This window comes from Larus michahellis, chromosome 11 (genome assembly GCF_964199755.1).
Source record: "Larus michahellis chromosome 11, bLarMic1.1, whole genome shotgun sequence".
In the NCBI taxonomy this organism is placed as follows: Eukaryota; Metazoa; Chordata; class Aves; order Charadriiformes; family Laridae; genus Larus; species Larus michahellis.
The window spans coordinates 16,043,972-16,066,845 of NC_133906.1; the positions used below are offsets into that span (position 1 = coordinate 16,043,972).

Consider the following 22,874-nt stretch of genomic DNA (forward strand, 5'->3'; position numbering starts at 1 on the left):
TATTTCAGGTATAGTTAGAGACACCTGAGTCTGAAAGGACAAATCCCACTTTTAGAGACTCAAGTTACTATTTATAAATTATCTAACCCCCTAACAGATGATCCTCAGCCTGGGCACTTGCCGCAAAATGACTGTCCTGCATGCATCCATCCAGCAAACATTCCTGAATTTGGAGAGTTAAAAATTGCCTAATAGTAATCAGAAACAAATTTATTCACCAGAGCAGATATGCCCCTCATCTTCCATAACTTCAGAACCCAATATTTTGTGGGGTTTGGATCATTTCCAAAATTCTTTCAAAAAAAAGAACAAGATAATTCACAGTCTACCCATCCTATTGTCATCTTGACCCAAAACAAGCCTTACAGCTCTTTTTACCTTGGCTTTTGATCCAAAACTTCAGATTAGTTTAGAAGACTTTCCCTGAAATATAGTAATCATCTTCTCACACTAAATCTTTCTCTGTCCTGATACTGAACTTTAAACCTCAAACTGCTTTCAGTCTGTCTTGTTAAAGCCAACAGTCAATGACTCATCACTTCTAAGTTCCTCTTTCAAGCTGAGCCAGAAAAATTGCTGTCTCAGTTCTAGAAAAGTGAGACGCAACTAACTGTATGAGCAGGAAACCTTGTTATTCTAATTTTCCTTTTATCCCAACCAGTGATAAGTCAGTATTTTGCAAAGCAACTGCCTGGCTAGACCTCAGCTGTGCAAAAGTATTTCCTCAAAAAATTACCTGAATCTAACTACTGTGGATTCTGCACTTGCAGTTAGCAATAGACTATGGGTTTGCATTGCTTAATGAATAACACATGGTTGCTGATGTTTTATCTATTATTATGGTTTCATGGTGGGGACTGGAATAAAGATTATTAAATGGAAATCCTCTTTCCAATGATCATTTAAGCAAACAGGCAGGTTGGATTTCCCTCATCTTTACAAGGCTTGTTTGTGCTTTGCCTGAAATCAGTAGAAGTTTTGTGAAAACGTCCCTGAGAAACAGTGAAGTTTCAAATGAAAAATGAAGTCAGTTTTTTGGTTTAGTATCTTCTCATAAACACAAAACAACCGAGCATTATGGGGGTGGCACAGATTAACCAGACGGTATAATACAGCTTGCAGTTTAGCACACCCTAACATGGCCAGTGTTTAAACAGCAGTGAATGCTTTCTGAAGGAAACAAAATGGACCTGTCTGTCTTCATCTTGGAGTCATCCTCACAGACCTGGACTGAACCATTATTTGGAAAACAATGTCAACAATGTCAGCAACATCACTGTAAAAAGGCTGATTTCAGTGGTGGTGTAATGTGGATGAAGCAACTGGTGCTCATCGCAGTCCTTAAGAAAAGCTTCATGGTATTAAGACAAAGTCTATGGCTTAGACTCATTAACTAGAGCACTAAGTAAATCATCTTTCCATGATTAGTTTTATTTGTTTGTATATGTGCATCTTAAAGCAGTCGAAAAAGAACTTTCTGTAAACTTTCACTATACACTTTCAGTGCACAACCAATTTTGAATTCCCGACAAAAAGACCTTATCTCCCCAAAACACAGATAGACAGTCTTGTCAATAAGAGAGGATTCATGAAAGCCATTTGTCTTATACTGTTCTGCAGAGAAACTTGGACGGGCAAGAAGGTGCATCCTAAAAAGAGATTTATCAAGGTGATAATGGGAGAGGAGAGAAATCTTTCTTTTTCAAAGTTCTAATGGAAATCTAATGTTATTTCCTCCACCAGTTCAGAATTTTAAGAGAATAGTCAAGGGATAACGTGTGGATTTGTCCATCTATTGCAGCACATAAGCAGCCCAGGGGACTATATAGCAGTATCGCAGGCTCAATAGCACTAGGATATGACCAAAGGTCTAAAATAGATGTAAACCCAGTAGGTAGAAAGACCACTGAGTTTACAGGGGTTCCCTTAAGGCTGGGGTGCCCCCACGGCACCTCAAGACAGTGTGAATGATGCCCCTCCTGAACCTTTCCTGTTCATCTTTTTCTCATACGGATGCTGAGTTGATAACTGGACATAGATTTATGTATTTTGATTCACATTTCTGACCAGTGAGAATTTTTTAAAGCGTCTTTTTCATACTTATTTTGAAAGAGGCTAACCATAGTCAAAGAGTCTAATGCTTCATCTGCTAACAGGCTTCCATGGAAAGCTTTAGAAGGTAGCACTGAGGGTCCTACTCAGGTTCACATAGAGGAAATACGCCACCTTTTAAAAATGGATTTCTTTCAAGAAGAGAGAGTGGTTTTATCTAAACCAAGCCTGAGAAATTTGTACAGAGAGAGGTCACCATGGACACTTTATGTTTTCATATTTCTTTCAGTACTCAGAAAGTGAGCTTGCTATCTGCTTCTCCAGTCTGATGTTTTAACTATGAGAAGGGTGAGAATCTTTTGCCTCTACTCACTTTGAATACAGAATTAATACAGAATTAAACAAGGATAATTTCACAGTTTTGTTCAAACTAAGTCTTTCAAATCATACTGTTTAGGCTGCAGGAAGAAATAAGAAAGAAGTAATAAGAAACAAAAAGGAGTAATTTTTCCTTATAAAAATGCAGAGATTATAAGATTGTTTCAGTATGTCAAAACCAAAAAGTAATGAGATTCAAAGGGAAAATCTTTTCAACATCAGCAAAATCTTTGTTGCATCAAATTTGAGTCTGCTAGTGAAAAGGTAGCTGCAAAGCCAGTTCCACTCTCTAAGCAGAAATCCTGAGTAAACATGCAACCTCCCTAGCAATTTGTCTGTGTACTTCATCTTCGTACGCAGCAAGGGGAATCCAAAACATCACTACTGCAGCCTCGTTACTTCCTGAGGCCAAAACCAATGTACTTCAGTACCTGCTGCGTTGACTATAGAAGTAGCTCTTCAACTATAGTAAGTAAAACAGAGAGTCTACTCCAGTAGACTAACCATCGCTATAAAGATACTTAGAAAGACAAGAAGGTGGCTCTCATGTACACCCAAAATTCAGGTCTGCTCTTCCCTGTTTATCTGTAGATAAACAGAGGGACGCAGTTTCCAGATATGGCAACTTGCTGATTTTTTGCTTTAAATTGGCTTGCTAAAATGACCAAATCCAACACTGGAATATTTTTGGGAGATTGAAGGGAAAGATACAGCTGCAGCCCCTTGGAAGCCTAATGGGAAAATAAGTTTCATATGAAATTAGGAGTGGATAATTATGTGTTGCCTAAGAAAAAGAAAACCGTTCCCTCCTAGAGCTTATTTTGTTTTGAACTTAAGTGCTGCTGGTGAATTTCTGTCTATGCAAAGTGAATGGAACAGAGGAAAGCAGTCAGGAGAAGCTACACAAGAAGTCTGCATACTGGAGCAAGCAAACGCCCCAAAATGAATTTGACTTCTTCGTATTGAAACGTGGGCATTTAGGAGAAGGTGAAGTAGTTCTCTAATAAAAGAGAAAGCAGCATGTCTATTAAAAGAGGGATTTAGAGTGCTACATGTGAGTCAAGGGATTTCTGTTCCTTAAGGGAAAAAAAATTAAGTGCTTTAAAGGAAAAAATGCAGCCTGTGGTTTCCCAGTCATGTTTCAAAAGATAAAACCATCAATCATAGGAGGACACAATGGTTCCTATAATGCAACAGCAGCATCTACACAGGGAGGCGAGGCAAAACTGCCGGAGGCTTCTTGATGGTGTTTGAAACTAAAAGAAAAAAAACCAACCACACAGCAAAACAAAATGTCCCTTTTAAAATGTGCCTTTGAAAACATGCAGAGATTGGAAGGAATATGAAATTCAGATTCCTCTTGAACTGTGATTACGGTGACAAGAGGAATTTTTCTAGGATGTGCTATCCCGTGGTCTGCTCTGGAGGCAGGCAGAAGTGTACGAGTCAGGCAGAGTTACAGTGAGGACAGAAACAAATTGGCTCCAGGTATGAAAACCCTGAGGTGGCTCAGGGCAAATAACTCATATAAATAGTTCAGTACCAGCCTGGATGAAAAGCAAAGGAATTTCTTGGCTGAACAAAAAAACGAGGCAAGACACATAAAGAGAAGAGAGACTAGTCACAATAACTATGCAATTAGTGAAAGGAATCTTTTACAAGGATTGCTATGTCCATTTTAGGTCACACTGTATGAATTCACAGAATCAATGACTGATTGACATCGGAAGGGACCTCTGGAGGTCATGTAGTCCAACCTTCTACTCAAGCAGGACCACCTAGAGCCAGTTGCCCAGGACTATGTCCCAACGGCTTTTCAGTATCTCCAAGAATGGAGACTCCACAAACCCTCTGGGCAACCCGTGCCAGTGCTCGGTCACTTTCACAGTAAAAAAGCATTTCCTCATGCATTACTAGCCACTTGTGGATGAAGGTTTGGCATTGAACATGTCTTTAATTCCAAAGGTGTGAAATATTACCTTCAGTCAACTCGACAATAATTTTTCTTCCAGGATTTACTCTTCAAACCTGCAAATCTCAGCAACAAGTACCATGCACATCTTTAAAACCATGCAGTGGGTAGGACCTGCTGATTTTAATTCTCTTTTAACCTTTGCTGAGCTGTTGTCCTTCAAAATGCTGCCACAGCCACTTAATTTTCCTCCCCAGGATTTTGTTTATGTTTGGCTTGCTTTTGTTTATGTTTGGCTTGCTTTTTTTTTTTTTTTAAGGAGTTATTGTTTGGATTTTTTATTGTTTTAATTGTTTCTTCTCTTTTGAATTGGGGAAGATAACAGCCACGTCACAGTGATGCAGCGCTAATGATGGAAACCAACTCTGGTGATGTCCTGGCTGCATCACAGCAGGTAAAACGTTGGCAGTGGCTGTGTCACTGGGGGGAGATGGTGACACAGGTGGTCCAGGACAGATATAAAAAGGGCTGCTAAGACCGCTAATGTCACAAAAGCGGCTTGACCACTCTCTGCTTTAGCAGAATGAGCTTTCTTATAATACGGATAATTGCAGGGTGCTGTGAAGCTGCATGTGAGGTCTTGTGCTTTTGTGCATAAGAAACATGCTCCCTGTCAGCCAGTTAACCTACATTTACAGCTGAAGAGGTAAAGCTGACCCACAGGGATTTGCATCTAACCTACCAACACAGGAGTGCTAGTCAAATGGACTGTGCCTTTTAAAATGATAAGCTGAGCAGGAGCAGCTGCGTGGGAACAGGTTTTTTCCCTGCTGCCATGCATAAGAAGCAAAAAAAATCAATACTGAATTACCAAGGATTACCTACAATTGACAATATCCACTATGTAAGATGAAGTTAGACAAGTCCATAACAGTTTCCAGTGCAATACCTGCACCTTAGTGACCAACAAAGGGTTTTTTCCCCCCAATCTCATTTAAGCCATGCCTGCCCCACTGCTCTCCCGGTTCCCAGCGAATGGATCAGCTGCTCCAAGATACAATTACTGTTCAGAACTAAAAGATTTTTGCCCTATTTACAATTTTAAGGCAAGTTTATTTTCATAAATTCTAGACTTGTCTGTTTAGAGGTTTGACATTTTATTGACAGCCATACAAGTTAGGTTATGCAGATGGAACAGACACTGCCATTTTTAGGTATAATTAGCATTTCATTTCCTTTCAAACAATTTCCCCATCATGTCAAGCACCACCAGGGCAACGGGAATGTTCAAAAGAACACTCCACTGCAGCTTTATGCTGTTTTAAAAAAAAGACCATAGCAATTTCAACTAAGGTTTTGGGTTTTGGTTTTTTTTTAAGGTTGTGTTTTTTTGTAAAGTGGTGTTTTACCAAGTTAATACTAGGTAGCATATCCAAAGCTTTAGGAAGAGTTGAATTCTGTATCTTTTTTAGTGTTATTTAATTTTTCTCGCAGACTTAAAAAGTTACCTCGTTAAAACTTTTCTAGCAGAAGGGAAGTTTTTAAGTGAAGAACATCATAGAAAGCGGATCAGGAATATCCCTGTCTTTTGATCAAATGGCTGGGGACGAATTCCATCGTCCCTGGCTCCCTGGCAGCCCCAATCACAGTCCCGGTGAGCTTCTGGGGAACCCAAAAGGGGAGATGGATGTCCCATTAGACCCGTGCCAGGCTCCATTGGTATTTGGGTGGGCTGCTGAGGAAAGGGATGAGGACCAGCAGTCCATCAGGTCACAAATCCAACCCCAAGTGCCCAAATCTCTCACACCTTAAGTGGACTACTGCTGGCAATTTTTAGTCACATCTCCTTGCTTTGAGAAACTTTCCGAGGGAAGTTGTGCTAAAACCATAGGAAGTTTGGAAGAGGTTTTCTCACTGCTTCCCCATTGATCCCTCCCCTGGGGGCTGAGATCCTCCAGACTCTGACTGGATAGCAGACAGACGACGACACCTTCACATCACAAGGCTACATGATCATTATGCTGTTTTCCTGATTACTAGTGGGGTCTCTGAAGACAGTAAAAATCAAGCAGCCCAGTTCCTGCTGAATCCTAGCCCAAAAGTCATGATCCACAGGACTTCTCAGCGTGACAAGAGAGACCAACATCTGACACAGTAATTTACAAAGCTTCTCCCTGACGGGCTTTAACTACAGTTTCCCAAAAACATCAGCCTCTGATTTAATAGACCTGATGTGTCATTTATGCTATTCTTGCCTCCCACCCGTTTTCTGCAAAGCACAAGGAATGTTCGTTTCGCAGTTCACTTCAGTGACAGCAGGAGAATGCCCCAAACACAGTGTCTGGCATGTGTCTATCATAGAGATAAATATACCAAGAAAAGCAGCCTGTAGATTTAGAGTCTGTAATAGTGGCATTTAATGCTTGCCAGAGGTACGTTGCCGTGCAGTAGAACTACAGGATCCTCATACTGTCACAATAACAGAAATAAGTTATGATGCAAAAACCAGTGATATTTACCATGCTAAAATAAAGTTTCTAGAAAGTCATTGTGTAGCCTTGACTCTCCTCTACAGAGCATCTTACATAGCAACTGCAGGGGGAAAAAAAAAAAAGAAAAAAAAAACAAACAAAAGCTTATGGCCTTTATTCATATTATTTTTTTTCCTTTGAAATGCACTAACCACTTCTAAATTTAGATTTTTCTGGTCATGCTTTCATTAGAACAGAGCTGAGTGGCAGCTGTCCCCTTGCAAATAGAAACGTCCCCATCTGATACAACAGGACACTTTTTAATACCCTGTATGTAGGGGGTGAGATTCTGAGAGACATGGTCTATAATTACTGTCACTTAGCAGGAAGTTTAAAGGGTTTGTCTGCAGAGCAACAAGTCACTTTCTACTATAATAATATTATTTACTGATCATTTGCTATTATTTATGCATGTCTTAACCTGGCCATCAATTAAAAAAAGTTCCAAAGAGACAATTTAATAATACTTAAAGAGCAAGAGTTCATACACCCCAAGTGTATTATTTTAAGTTGAAAGGTGAACTGTGAAAGTTTCTAGGAGCAGGGGCTTGATTTTCATGGTAATAGCACGTACACAATAGGATTTTAGTCGTGTAAGAAATTATCTGTAGGATTGTGGTTTCTGTGCTAGTTACATGCCTGATACCCATGTAGTCATCCATAAACAAAAGGAAAAAAAAAAATAATCAAAGGAGTTTCATCCTTGCCTGTCACCTTGAGATAAATAACAAATTTCAACTAATTTCAAAGGGAACCTGGCTGAGCCTGAAGAGGCAGCACCTAAACAAGAAGTATTGGGCAACCATTCATATTTATTGAAAGTGTAAAAAAGATTAATTTTCTGTATAATCAAATACACACATAAGCATCCATTTCTACTATTGTAGTCCAATAAAAGTAAATTAAACAGTGTTAGAATTGATGGCTTTTCCTTGTGAGACAGATAACAGCTACAAACAAGGCTATGGAAATCAATCAAACTAACTCTGAGTGCAGTTCACATTGTTTAGAGAGAGCAGGAAAACCCAGCAGCCCCGTGGGAACATGTAATTGAAAAAACGGTAAACTTTGCTTCACTCCTCTTACATTAAAAAAAGCTTTAATTTTCTTCTTAAGTTTTTTTTCTGAGTCTTAAAAAATTAGGAATGATAATGTAAGCCAGTGGCAGCCAAACAAAAAAGAAAAAAAAAAAAATCTGTCTCGTGATGGGAAAGTTTCAAACATTGACAAATCTCCGTCAGCTCCTTCTACAAAACCATTTTTAATCCAGGCTGTTTCTTTACGCTGCACTGCCAGATGAGTCACTGATAGATGGAGGAGTTTGTAGTGCAGCAGACATGAAAACTGTTCCGTATTATAAACCAATATAGGAAATTGCATACAGAAAAAGTATATGTAAAGACAGACTGAAGAGTTTAGTGAAGCTGTTCCTGCAATCTCCCTTCAGCCTCCCCAGGCACAGACGTTTCCTCATGTCTCCCAGCACCACACAGGCACACTGACACAGCCGGAGACAGAAACACGCTTTTGGGGCTCCACTCCCAATCACTGAACCCTGGAGAGAAAACTTTTCTTTTTTTCCTTTATTCCTTTTTTTTTTTTTTCTTTAAAAGTGTTCTGCCTTAATTACTATTCAACCTGTATATGAAAGGAGACACGGACCTTGAGTTCAAAGGTCTGTCCGATACCAGGCTGAATTATAGAGTTTACACAAAATATGGCACTGCCTTAAAGCATTTACTAAATACATTGCTTGGCTTTGCAAGCCAGTGCTCTCAAATTGGGGGTTAACCATTCTTGAACCAGTTTTCCCAAAGAGAAAAAAACCCAAAACCAACTTGTTAGCATGTGTGGCCCCGTCATTGAGTCCATAAAAAGAAATTATGTCCACGTTTTAGTCAAGTCAGCAACAGATTCCTCTTGACTTAGCAAGGTCAGGCTTCACTTTGGACTTTAGTTCAAGGTCCATCACTGTAAGAAAGCTGAAGAAGCAGGTGTCAGCAAGGATTTGTGTCTTCCATAAGCATTATCTGCTGCCCAGAGGAATAGCAACATACAGGCAGCCAGCGGCTCCTACGGATCTTGACCAGAGAGCAGAGGACTCCAGAGCCCCTTTGGGATGAGGGCAGTGATGGTGCCCTACAAAGCTGGCACATCTGCCCAAGTCCTTGTAATGTGGGAAGAGCAGCACCTGTTTGGGAGCAGGAGCCTGAGGACTTTGGCCAAAGCAATGTACTTGGTTAAGCTTGTGGAAAATTAGGGACTTGTGATTCCAGACTTCGGTAATCCAGGAGATCCTGTTCCAAGTATCTGTCCTCAATATTGGCTCAGTAAAATGTCCTGCAAAGCGCTCAGGAGGAGCAGTTGTCAGTGGAAGAGCCAAGGCCTGATAGAAACCCTGGTACAGGGATGAAAGACGAGAGCTGCTTCTGGCTACTTGTGCCAGCTCACTGCTGGGACTCCAGACGGGAAGAAACATCCAGATATTTTAAGATTTTAGAGTAAGATAAACACAATCAGTATTATTGCTCTTATTTTCAGAAGGACTTGGCCTCTGTGCAAAGTTAGTTGACCTAATGTAAAGCGCAGAGCTATGTCTTGTTTTCTGTTCTCCTCCTATAGTGCCGGGAATCGGGGGCAGCAAAGGCACAAGGGATCTCTCAGATCCTCTCAAGGCATCTGAAATGACCTCAGAGATCTGCTACAAGGGTACTGCTTGTATTTCGATTAGATAAGACTAGGCTGATTAACCTTTTTAGGAAACCTTTAAGTTTTAGAAAATACACCAGCATTCGCTTCCAAGACCTGTAATACAGAAGAAATTCTGGATTCATTGTTCTAGTTGTCATATAAAAGCAACAGCAAGAGCTGAAGCTGAAACTAGGAGCCAAGTAAAAACATAATATATTTTATGCAACGCCAAAATACATGTTCCTCCTCAAATTGTTAATTCTCTCCCTTGCCATATTGGAAACCAACCCTGAATCCAATAAAGCAAAATATCTCACTGTAAATTACTTGCAGGTGAAAGAATCAGATCCAAAGCTGGGGTTTTTTTTCCTCTCCAACACAAGTTAATAAATGAAACAGCTACATGGAGTAATAAAGAGAAAATATTTCTAATTTATGCAATGTTACAAAAGCTATGTCCATCAAGGTACTCCAGGGAAATGGACTAGTAGTAGTTGATTCCCTTTAAATATAGCCAAGGAGAAAATTAAAACTGGTTTAAAATAGAAATTGAAACCCTCACTATAGAAATATATTGCTGAATGACAGTGTCCAGATCCAAAAAAAAAAAATGTCCAAGTCCCTGTGAGACAGATGCAAGACTGACTCATCCAAAGTATTTCATAAAAGTATATGTTACAACAGCTCTTTATGACAAATGTGAGAAAGCCACAACATTATGTAGCCCCCACCTTTAAATGCACTTCTGAAAGTTAAAGATGTCACACACATCTCTCTTTAAGGAATGATTATTGTATTAGTACAACATACTACTTCAAATATTTTTGATGCTTGACTAACAGGACAGAGACATTCTCCAAGTCACAACCCGACTCTGACAAAGGGAGAAATAAAAGTCAGACTTTACACATAACCTTCACATTAGCAGAGTTTTCCCTAGCTCAATGAGCTGGTCCTTCTCAAGGACACCAAAGCTTTCAGATACTGAACATTTTGAAATGCATGGCACGACTCCTCAGCAAGAACTGCTTCACTATGCAGATCTGCCCTTGTAGAGCTCACTGTGTGCCTAGGTAGACCCAGAAACTCTTCCTGAGCTGGAGGCAAAGAGCTTGTGGAGGGGTGGAACAAAAAAAACCAACCAAACAAACAAATAAAACCCCCAAAACCTGTGAAAAAGGTATTATCCATTTCTCATCACTTGTCTCACACCATGAGATTCTTGCTGCAAGGCTTGGTGGGACTTTTTTGAACGGACACACACACATTGTTTTACATTAAAAGAGAGAGACATTACTGGAATGGCTTGTAGGCGATGGTGTTACATGTCCTAGATATCTTGAATAGTTTTGTAAAAGTCCATAGTAGGCCAAGTAAATTGGCTTTAGTTGCTCTCGTTAGAAAAGGGACCAAATAGCTTTAATGCAGCATTTTCTTAATTGAGGACTACAGAAACAGGATAAGAGAAACGCAAGAAAATTTGCAAAATTATTTATATTAAATATTGCTGGATTTGATCATTGGAAAGCAAAATGCATTTGCTTAGGTTGAAAACAGAAGAGATGGAAGGGGGGAGAACATGGTCTAATTTAGAGCTGAAGGGCAAGAATTACTCTTGGACAGGAGCTCTCGTCTCAAACCTGTGTGATGCTTTTTCAGCCCAGTGCCACTCACAACTGGTAGATGCAGCTCACGCAGCATCCGCAAAGCTATACTTCCATGCACATACAGTTTCCCTTGATCCTTTACCTATGGTACAAAATTAACATTTCAAATCAGACAAAGCATTATCATTTTGATAAGAAGGCTAGATAAAATTGATAAAGTATGTATTTTAATTCTAGGTTTTGTTCAAGTTATGTTTTTATTCATGACTTGTATTTTTTAATTACTTCTGATTGCTGTATCAATAAGATGTCACACATCAGTCCCTAGAGTTTACCATCTGATAAACTTCTTTAAAGGCAAAGAACTGAAATACACGTATGCTGTACTGTGTTATGTTTAAGAGTCACAGTGAAAAAAAATGTCAAACAAGAACCCTGATTAAAAAGAGACAGGCAAATACATATTCCCAAAAGAATATTAATAATAAAAAGCTGAACTTCCTGCAGAAACAATACCCTAGGAGTCCCTTCCTAAAACCTCCTAGGATTTCCCATCTCTGCAGACTCATAGGATGTCCTTGTCACCGTCAGGTACAGGCTGCAGAGCTAAACCAGTGCATTGTAGTGGTAGGTAGTACACGAACACACAAAGATGCCAGTTCTTTCCTTATCCAATATCTCAGTACATCCAGCTGTGAGACTGAGCCCAGCACCTTAAAAAGTTTATAATCCTTTTCACGTAATGTCCAGCAGAGAAAGACTCCTTCAGTACTAAGTTACTGAAACTGGGTACTGAAAACATGGCTTTTCCAATAGATGAGAATAAAGCACAATCACCCAGGCAACCTCTAATGCCTATATTTAACATTTTGGATTCAGGCATACAACTATAAATTTCTCATTAGATCCAAGGAAAGTCCTTAGCAGATACAGTCAAAAGTAAGACAAAATACTAACCATGGAAATCACTTTAATTTTCCAAGTAGTTATTATTTCCATACTTTGCTATGAGCAGTTTCAAGTGATGAATAAGACCTCCCCAGGTCTAGTTAGTAGATCTGAATCTCTTCACAAGCTCCAGGGACATAACTCATTTAATAAGAAAAGAAATAATAATACAAGCAATAGAACCATTAGGGGCTAAAAGGAACATTATAATTACTGTCAACAATATAGATATGCTTCATACGCTGAAGTCTTCTCAAATTCTCTATGTACAGAGAGCTATTTTTCATATTTTGCTTTTGAGAAAAATATTGAATTGGTTACATAAACGTAATGTTCAGTTTTTACATATGCTTGTTTGGATTTTGAAGAGATGGAAAGAAGAGGAAGGCAGCCACTCCTGGGGAAAAAAATACAGCCTGAGGCCTTATTTTTCATCAGAAAGATTGTGATAACAAGGAAAAGTTGTGGGGAAGAGAAAGTGGCCAGCAGCAAATCCTGCCCACAAATCCTGACTTGCTCAGAACTTGCCTGGAATTTTAAGAGATCTTTTAATGCATTTGTTAAAAATAGGCTTCTCATATGACTTCTCCAATTATCTTACCAGCAGATAGTTTCACTGAATATTGAAGATTTTCTGTGTGTTTATCAATTTAATCTCTTTGTAGCATCATGCTCCATTACTCCTATCGCTGGTCTTCTATCCGTCTTCCACTTCTACATCACGTCTGCCACACAGACGTTTCGTAAACAAGCTAATAAGTGTAACAAAAAAAGATCACATTATGCCTCCATATTCATGTATGATTTTGATTGCACATAGTAGAATTTTTAGCTCCGAAGCTTAGGGGGTTTTATAATCACCACAGATGTTATATTCAGTGCAGATGGAACTCCTTACTCAAAACCAGAGAGGTCCTGCACACGGTTATAAAACTGAACCCCTGCAAAGTGTGCGTGGGAAAAAGGATTCAAAACCATTTTTTCTTGCAACTGCTCTCTCTCACGTCTTTGTCCGCACCCTCTAGAAAACACAGATCCACTGCAACAGGGCTGCCTTAACAGCTAGCTGCATGCTCCTGCCAGATGCGAGAAAATTTAGAAAGGAACCAGTTCATATTCAAACAGCTTCCACAGATTGCATCTGGAATTATACCATCCAGGCCAAACAACTGGATTGTTCATTAAAATCATCTGATTGCAATGCACTTATCTTTGTGCTCGCAACAAAAGAGGGAAAAAGAAAGAAGAGCTGCTTTTTTCAGTCCTTTGTACTATCATCACTTTCTATTAGACTCTGCCTATTGGATGGAGACTTTGCCATGATTGGTTTCTTTGACAGGTATTTCTATTGCTTTTCATCTGAAAGGAGAAGGTGGCTACAAATTAAACAAATTGTTCATTAAATAGCCACCCCTGCTTTGAGAAAAGGTTATTCTTTCTTTGGATTCTTTGGTGCTGTATTAACGATGCCTTTCCTTCCAGAGTCTTTGTGCATAAAAGGCAAGCTCTTGGAGAAAAAAATTAGAAAAATAAGCCTTCTCTCCCCCATCCTTTCCATGACGGTAATTTAAAAGATAACTGTTTTGAAGATAAAGTTGATTTTGGATAACAAAAGACCCACTGTTTAAAATGGGAGTCTGCTACTGTTAGTAGATGATTGACATGAAAAACAGTCCAGCAGGAAGAGAGGCCAGATTGGCTGATGGGGACTCGCAACAATGAAAAATAAAGCAGTAATCATAAGTCAAAGTGACTGCACTAAACTATTTCTGGGCTAGAACCATATCTTCTTTTTTTGTATTTTTGTTTTAACTATTGGTGCATTTAGACACAGCAGCAAGGTAGGTCATCTCACAGGAAATTACATCTTAAAAATAAAAAAAAATAAAAAAAATCACCCAACTCCTTTCTTCACCCATCCTCAATCTGTTAGTAGTGCTGACATTCTGAATTTTGGGAGCGCAAGTGTGGTGGTTTTTTCTTCTCTTATCTTTCTTCTATTACTGCTAATACAATCAAGTTTACCTGTTCTTATGAAAAAAGGAGAAGCTATGGGAACAACAACAGAAAAAAAAAAAAAGGTCAACAAGCATAAAGATAGGCTTGGGATACCATTTCTTATTTCTTGAATGCTGCCTTCTTCATTCAGGAATACGTATATAGGAATTTGTTGATCTAAGACTAAGAACAATTTCTAGGCTCATGAGAAAGTTTCTTCTCCTCATGCCTAATACAAAGGCCAGCACACACATAAAAACCAATTACATTCTCAAAATGAGGTGCTGGTGAAATTTAAGTGATGTGTTTGCTTCATATTGGTTTTTGCCAAGGGATAATTTCATACTCAGCTAATTACTGAAACCTACATAGAGAAAAATATCTAACAACTCCAAAATGTCAGCACCTACAATTGCATGGCAGATGTAGAAAAATGATGCACAACCAAGTTCCTTGCCTTAAGAGAAAGAACATGTGCTAGTTGAAGTTTTTTTATTATTCTGAAGCATTTTTCACCAACTATGAGCATATTGTCCAAAGAGACAGTGTTACCCAAAATCTCCATATTCCAAGCACATTAAATATGCAGCCAGCAACCCTCAGTGCAGTTCTACGGCTACACACTACAGACCTCCGACAGCACTAAAATACACTCCTAAAACATATTAGGGATGATCTTTTAATCCTTACTCATATCAATCTCAACAATAATGCAGATATGAAAAAGGGCAGCCAGATAAAGCTCTTAATTATACAGAGGTAAGGCATTTGAAAGACAGTAACCAAGATCCCCATTAATTATCATTCTGGTTCCGCTACTCAGCTGCTCTCATCCTCAAAACATTTATAACTTACATGCAAAAGCCATTACCATACCCTACCAGCCCTGGGTGGGTGGAGAAGTACTGAGCAATGGAGACAGGGAAGAGGTGAAAGGTAAACCAAAGAAATGAGGCTCGGTCAGGAGGCGTTAATACTAATAAGCTGGGCAAGGGACTCTGGAAAAATCACTTCCAGAAGAGCTTGGGTGCAGCACAGCAGCAGCATATGCACAATTATACACAAAATAAAGGGCCTGCAGTATGCTGCCTGGGGAGCTGCTGACCCTTGCACAGACTGCATTCAAGCTGTGTTTGCTTTGTACTAATAAATACGTCTTTCGCTGGCTTCACAACAGATTTCAAAGGAAGGCTTGCTATGGAATACCTTCATTTTAGGAGGTAAAAACTACATTGGATTTTTCTTTCCATTCCATATATAATTAGCGCCCAGAAAATTTCCCTCAAAAATTAATTTTTTTGGGAAATAAAAAAGGAATGGAGAACGGCGTTGTGTGGTGCTCATCCACTGTCCTGTCAACCTATAACTATCTGTTGGATTTGAGACCTCCACCACTCTGTCACACTAGCGTAGCTTAGTGGTGACAAATGTATAGGATGTGTTTCGGCCCTCACAGCGTGGGGAAAAGTCTCTCCTTTGTCAGTGCAGAACCTTCCAGTTTGCCTCAATGACAGCAGGAGAGCAGGGAGTTGAAACCAATGTCAGGGCAAGTTCCTGGAGCATTGCCTTCTTTTCATCAACATCCCCTTCCTCTGGAGCTGAGTGTAGCTGGCTGCTGCTCCACGTATACTTCTGCTTAAGTCCTGGGGACATCTGGAGAGCACATCTGTTTCAGAAGACACATACAGCTGGGTGTCCACAGCATATTGAAGCAAGGGAGCCCCCAGAGGTCTCAAATATGTGTTGAAAAGCAGACCAGAAAGTCCAGTACTCATGAGGGTCCATATGCCAGGAACACAAGGGACAAGAGCAACAGATGTTTCTCATGCTCCTCTGGGGTCTCCCAGTCCTTTTTTTCCTCTTTCTCCTTCCTTCCAACCTATTGACACTGCTGGAGTCACAGGGGATCTACAGCTGCATGGTGTCCTGAGGTTTTGTGGATTACGGACAGGCAACGTTGATTTAACTATTTTTTCTAAAGTCAGTTGGCCATCTTGTTCTCATCATACTTTCCCTCAGCTGTTTGCTGCCAAGGGTGCTACCAGATCTGGCACTGCGAGGACTATCTAGAAGATTATAGTCATTCCTGAGCCAGTTGGTAACCCTCAATGTTCTCAGAAGAACAGGGTGCATTTACAATGGCTGTCCCAGGCTGTGAGCCCAGACACCCTATACACATACATCTGTCTGGATATTGGTGAATTCCAGAAAGGTCTGAAAAACTAAAGCTTCAAAATAAACCTGAAGTATAATTCTGAGAGGTGTTTGCAGAAATAATGAAAGATAAGCATTTTTAATTGATGACATCTTTTTACTTACCAAAAAAAAAAAAATCATGGGAGAAAAATTCAGTAGAAGGAAGAGACAGATAAATCAATACAGCAGGTGGAACTGACAGGAAGATTATAATCACATCTGTTGCTCTTTTGTGCTGCAAAGTAATTTTACAAACCAGAGACAAACTTAAATGCAGAAATTCAACTCAAACTTTAGTCATCCTAAAATTTGTTCTCAATTCCAGAAGTTATCTAAATGACTTCTGATAAAAAAAAAAAAAAAAAAAAAAATTAAGCTGAAAGCTTTATAACCCACCCTCACTATGGTTTAAATTTCATAGATATTTCTTACTCTTACCCCACTGGTTAAAGATGACATAGCACATGACTGAAAGCTTGTCAGAGAGAACTAGAGAGAGCAAGAAGAGACCCTCTTCATCTGACAAGCTAACATTGGGGGGCAGATAGAGGAGAAGGGGAAGAGATGTACACGAGCATTAGGCAGGTTAACCATCACACCTAGTTGGGTATAGAAGAGATGGGAGCACTAGCCAACAGAAGCAGGAAAGCCTGTTCTTTTTGGAGAATGAAGATCAAGAGGGTTTTGCAAATCTTTTTCTGAACTGAAAGCGCAGGCATACTTATTAAGGAAGAACTTTGTAGGAACAGTCATCCACCAGTTGTTTCTCAACAGGAAGAATCATTTCTCCAGAAGGAACTGTCAGAGTTCCTTGCGTTTGCCTTATAATCCTGAAAAGTTCTAGAAACCACATCTATCTTCAGCTGACCCAAGTTAGACTGTTTCAGATAATTCACCCCATTCTGGTATCATTGGCCTTACTCATTTCCATGGCTCTCCTGAAAGATGGTTTAGAGTGTATGATAGAGACTGAAAAGTAGCTTTCTCCCAACTTAGTTACTGGTCAACCTTGGTGCATGCTGTGACAAGCTTAGCTGCAGATTTCACTGTACAACTCTTCAACCTGGGAAAGACATGGGGGAGAAAGATGAGCTACTGCAGCTCACAGACTGGGTTATTTATGGTGAGAGAGTCTAGAGGCAGCCTTGATTATGAAGAACTGCCTCCAATTGAGTGCATTTTTCTGCAATTACAATCAATTAAAAAAGAGGGTTCCTGTGTCTTAATAAAATGCTTTCCTTGTGCTGTCATAGTCTAAGCAGTACAACTAAAATAAGAATATATATAAAACCAAAATAAGGTTGAAAATAAAAGAGCACTTTAATTCTTGCAAAATATAAGCAAACAGAGGTGTGTTAGGTTGAGATCACGCTCTTAGAGTTTCAGTATGTGAACTGCAGGAACAAAGAACAGGAAAAAAGGTACCCATTCTGTGAAATTTCTGAAGTAACAGAGATAAGGTAGGAATCTGGCTCATAGCACACATGTGTCAATGCAGAAAAAGAATAACAGTGTATTCAGATATATAAACTGGAACATTCTTTGGCAGGCACAAGTAGTTACCATTCCATTTTACCCAGCATTAATTAGGGGTTACCAGCATTAGCAGTGTACGAGTCTCAGTCAATTGCAACTTATTGTTTCATCTCTCTCAATTCTTTAAAATTAAAATGAAAAGTAGATGACTGTAGGGGAAGAAAACATGACCTACAATGAGCATTTTAAGTAATTGGAATGAACTAGCCTGTAATAGGGGAGACTTGAAAGGAAACAATAGTAGTTCTCAGATAAAGAAAGGAAATGGTATATCATGACATTCTCCACAGCTATATGTGCTTTTTTTGATAAATGTTTCTCCATATGATTACAATGACTTTTATCAAAATAAAATAAGTAACATTTGGGAAGGAAGGGAGGAGGACATTGATTATCTGTGCCCCATTTTCTTCCAAGTTTCTGGATTTAAAAATCAGAAGCTGAATATAGCACGATGATGACACATTTGTTTAGAAATCATTTTGTAACGGCTCATCTCACCTTAGGTGGGTAAGGGATAGATTTTGTCACTTACTTGTATGTAATGAAACATCACTCAAAAAGGCTGAAAACATGCAAGGGAAGCAAGGATATGTCAAAAAGTGAAGGGAATAAGCTTCAGATGCACAGAGCTGATAACAAACCCTGTTGTGCTAACAGTACCCAAGAGGGACCTCTTTTGAAGTCAGTAAAATCCCACTAGCTTAAATACAGTTTCTTGGGAGTCAGCCCTATCACCCCCTATGTCACATTTGTTATCTACTAAATTATCTCGATTTTTAGAGTCCATAGGACTTGAAACAGGAAAGCAAAAGAAGGGACTAGGATTCAATATAGTCACTGTTAATATGCATCTCATGCACATCTCAGGCGTTTATCTTCACCTCCCTGCAATGGTCCATTTTTAGTACTTTTTTTTGCCATTCTAAGGAATCACAGAAAAATACATGATCATTAATCAGCTGAAGCTACATCTTCTATCTTAGACAGTGAGACATAGAGCAAGACTTCTTTGAGCCAATCAATCATATTTTATCACAGTAGAGTACTTCATTCTTCCTACAGAGTTTTAAAACTATTCTGTTCCATAGTACTTTTTTCAAGTATTCTTTCAAGGAATAAATCTAACATACACAAAAGTTAGATAAAGAAGAGAGCTTACTGCCAGGAAGTTTGTGGGCTTGGTTATGTTGTTGTTTAAAAACAAGATTTTGCAAATCCTGACATAGATTCGAAAACCAAGAGAAATCACATCATTATCATCACCACAACTACGTAGCTTTACACTTCCACTTGTAAAACCTGAAGAAACAAAGGAACTCTAAGCCTTTTTAACCTTAAAAAACAGCCTTTTTAACCTTAAAAAGGGAAAGCTAGGAAGTTACCTTGAACAAAACTGCATACTCGCACATGTCCATCAGCTGTTAAACTGTGGAAAAAAACCCACCTCACACTGATATTTTCAAAACACGAGGAAAAGTAGGACTCCTGTTTCATTGCTACAAAATAAGCAGTGTTTCAGTTACTCAGCGAGTACTAGCAGAGGTAAGGAGAGCTAAACAACAGTCGAGCAGAACATGAAAAATAGCTGGGATTTACCCGCCGCTTTTGTTATTCAAGGAGAAATTCATCTGCAACAGGGGAGGGTTAATTTCCCTTCAGCCAGCAGTCTGCAGGAGGAGTAATCAGGCTGCTCCTTGACTTCCATCAACCTTGGCGATACAAGAAAGCATGCATTTTTTGGGGAAAGGTTACCTGATTTTCTCTGAAGGTTCAAGGAAATAAGGCATGCAGAAGACTTCCCGACTCCAAAAAAAAAAAACCCCTCACACTAAAAAACCTCAAAGAAACAAAATATACAAAGCTGAACATCCCTAAATATAAGAAGGTGATGGTGTCTGCTGTATTACAGCCAGGAACTAAGGCTTAAGGGTCTGAACACCAGCTGACATTCATGTGATTTCCTTGATGTTTGTCCTATCTGCAGCTGCAGAATGATGCCTGCAGGAGGATCCCAGGGTTTCTCTCCTTACCTGACAGCTGTCACTCTGTGACAGACATAAAGGTAGCTCACAGGACATTCTGTTTATCTTATGTCTAGTAAGGAACAGAGCATACATGAAAAGTTCAATCACTTTCTATTTTCAGTAATCATAGAGCCTTTGCTAAAGGATACTGCCTCAGTCATTTGCGCATGAGCACGTATCCACTTATCTGCTCCCTCGAATGCACCGGCACTTCAGCTCTGCAGCTTGCTCTGGGTGATTGATGCAGTACAGTCTTTGCTTCCTCCAGTGTGTGGTACAAGAGAAGGGAAAATGCAGGAATGGGGAGGATATTCACTCAGTGGTCCAAGGTGGATCATGTTTTTGTAGCTGATTAGTATTGCTGTGCCATTGCATTTCTCATTAAAATCCCTTTCTTGCAGCTAGGTACAATTTGCACCATGTTTTCCACTTGTTTAAGCTTCAAGCTGTCGCTCAAAAAATTAATTTTAGCTGGGTTCATCTTTCCATCACAATCTTTTTGTCACAGTGGTTGATTAATTCTGTGTCATTGTTTGCTCTTTTACAAGATTAATTGCAGGATGAGAGAATATATGACATTCTGCTGAGGGAATATATCAAGTTATTGTACTTCCACAATGCTGGAAAGCAACTTTTTTTCCCCACCTAAATTCAGGCAACAAGCAAATAATGTAGTGAAATCGGTTTGATCTGTTATTGGACAAATAGCTTTGATTGAAGGAAAGACCTTCTTTAGTCGTTTGGTTAATGTTTGCCACCTTAGTGCTCATTCTCTCCAGGTCCATTCTAGCCAAGCCCTTGAGGTCTGAAATGTATCTCCTGGGCTCTGGAAGGAGATAAGCCATTTCCACAGCCCAGATAGACTGCCCAGCAGTGGACAGCTGTAGGGAAAGGTCTAGTATTAACACAAAAAATTCCTCTGGAGTTTTATGCCAACACCAAAACCAGCCAAGATTCATAGCTTTACCAAACTGCAACAAACCATCAGTTTCTGCATCGACTGTTGTAACACCAGGTAAGTTCAGAAGAGACTAGCCTGCGCTCAGCGCAATGAACTGATCCTGGGCTCTTGCTCAAGGCTCGTATATCCCATGTTTCCCTCCCTTGAATTTGGTTTACTTCTTAGGATCTTTACTCAGAGAGGAGCCACTGATAAATCACAGCACGGTCACTCATAAGTTTCACATTTCCTGGTAGGAAATATTGTGACAGAGGTTGTCCCCAGGTGAGGCTTGTCCAGTTCCAGACCGGGTGAACTGACACCTCTGGTTTTAATGCCCTCAAGATGTAATACATGTATGTGAAGTAAGGACAGGGAGGGGGCTCTGGGACACTCTTTCTTTAGTCTGTAATGGCATAAGATAAACAGTACTTTGTATTCAGTCAGCCTTTCATTGGCTTACTTCAGTAGCCATTTATTTCCCCACAGAATTGCTTTGCAAACCATACCTTCAATACTGTATGATGCAGTCATACAGTTCTTTTCTATACAAACTTTATTTATCCAGCTTTTATTCCATTTATTCTGCTTACTGATCGTTTAGAAGAAATACTATCCACTGCTTAGACAACTGAAGTGATATTCCTCTGCTGGTTTTCCCTTTAAGGTTGAACATAGTCTTTCTGTTCCTCATTTACCCCTTTGTATAGAGAAATAAAAGGTTTTCCAGAAATGTCTGTGCTCCCCAGATGCATAACATTGCAAAGGCTTGTTCCCTCCTGCATTAAAGGCAAGGAGAATATTCTTTCCCATTTCTATGAGAGCAGGTTTAGGCACTGCTTGTATAAATTACTTTCATTAATATAGCAAAATAAATTGTTTTGCATCATAACAAATTAAGGCAACCAACACAAAAAGACACAGTGCTTGCATAAATGCAACAATATTGTCCATAATTTGTCCATTTACTGTTTGAATGAAATTAATAAATATAGATAGACTGAGAGTGGGTTTTCAGAGTGCATAGCGAAACTGTGTAAAAAGAAAAATGCTTTATATGTTACCTTTTTATTATTTTTCCCCATTCAATTTTACTTTTTATAGGAAAAAAGTGGGTTTTTTAGTACTATGGTGTTTAATAGTCAGTGCTCATTTGACATCATTACACTGGTTTTTTTGTATTTTTTTTCTCATTCTCTTTTACAGGTTGTCAACTTGTGCTTCTCTTCCCCTCCTTGTGAACTAATTGAGCACGCTCCATTCACGGAAATTTGTCTTCGAATTTTACTTTGGCTTCAACTGTATTAGCACCAGTAAACAAAGACAAACACAATACAAATTAACCTGTTTTCAGTACTGCCTGCGTATGTGTTAGAGATGTGTCAAAGTCCTGTTGACCTTTGGAGAGATGGGACTGGGTGTCCAATTCCAGGAGTACTTGGTTTTTTGTAAGTAATCCCAGTGAGACCAGTGGGGACTATTCATGTAAGAAAAGGTAAAGAGGTGTGTCATTTAGTTGGTGTTAAACGCTGTTAGAAGTAACAAACAGCCCGGAAATGGCATCTACTCCAAACAGTCTTGATCTGCATGAATATATGAATACAACCTGAATGCTAACCTGAATTTTGCAACTGTCATTGAAATAGATCATGGGTGCTGCAAATCTCTACAGGGAGATAAATACAGCTTTACTTATATTAATTCGACTTTTGTCTGACTTTAGCCACGGTTTAAAAAAAAATAAAATTTATATTGTATAGGAATGTACTTCAATGGAATATGTACATTTTTAGTCATTGAAAGTTGTGTTGCCTATTGCTTCCTGAAAAAAAACCACTCTAGTTTATCCAGAAAAAATACGCTATAATGTTGGAAACATGTACTAATCTCTTGTAGTTATGGCTGACTATAAACAAAATCCACCTCTCCCCAAAGCAAGGATGTAATCAAGCATCTAGAGCTTCTGTAAACCACATTAACCTTCTCATGCAGCAGCAAGGGAAACTACTGGAACGACTGGATTCAGCTACTGAAACAAGTTTTTGGTTGCTACTCGGT

The 22,874-nt window shown here is 39.3% G+C and overlaps 1 protein-coding gene across 1 annotated transcript in view; it reads right to left on the reverse strand.

Annotated features, from left to right (window-relative positions):
* TRPC7 (transient receptor potential cation channel subfamily C member 7) overlaps positions 1–19,760 on the reverse strand; it is a 114,978-nt gene extending 95,218 nt beyond the window's left edge. The window contains exon 1 of the mRNA XM_074604267.1: positions 19,605–19,760. Within this exon, the coding sequence (XP_074460368.1) occupies positions 19,605–19,639 (35 nt within the window). The 5' untranslated portion in view covers positions 19,640–19,760. The remainder of the gene's footprint in view (positions 1–19,604) is intronic.
* Between the last annotated feature and the right edge of the window lie 3,114 nt (positions 19,761–22,874).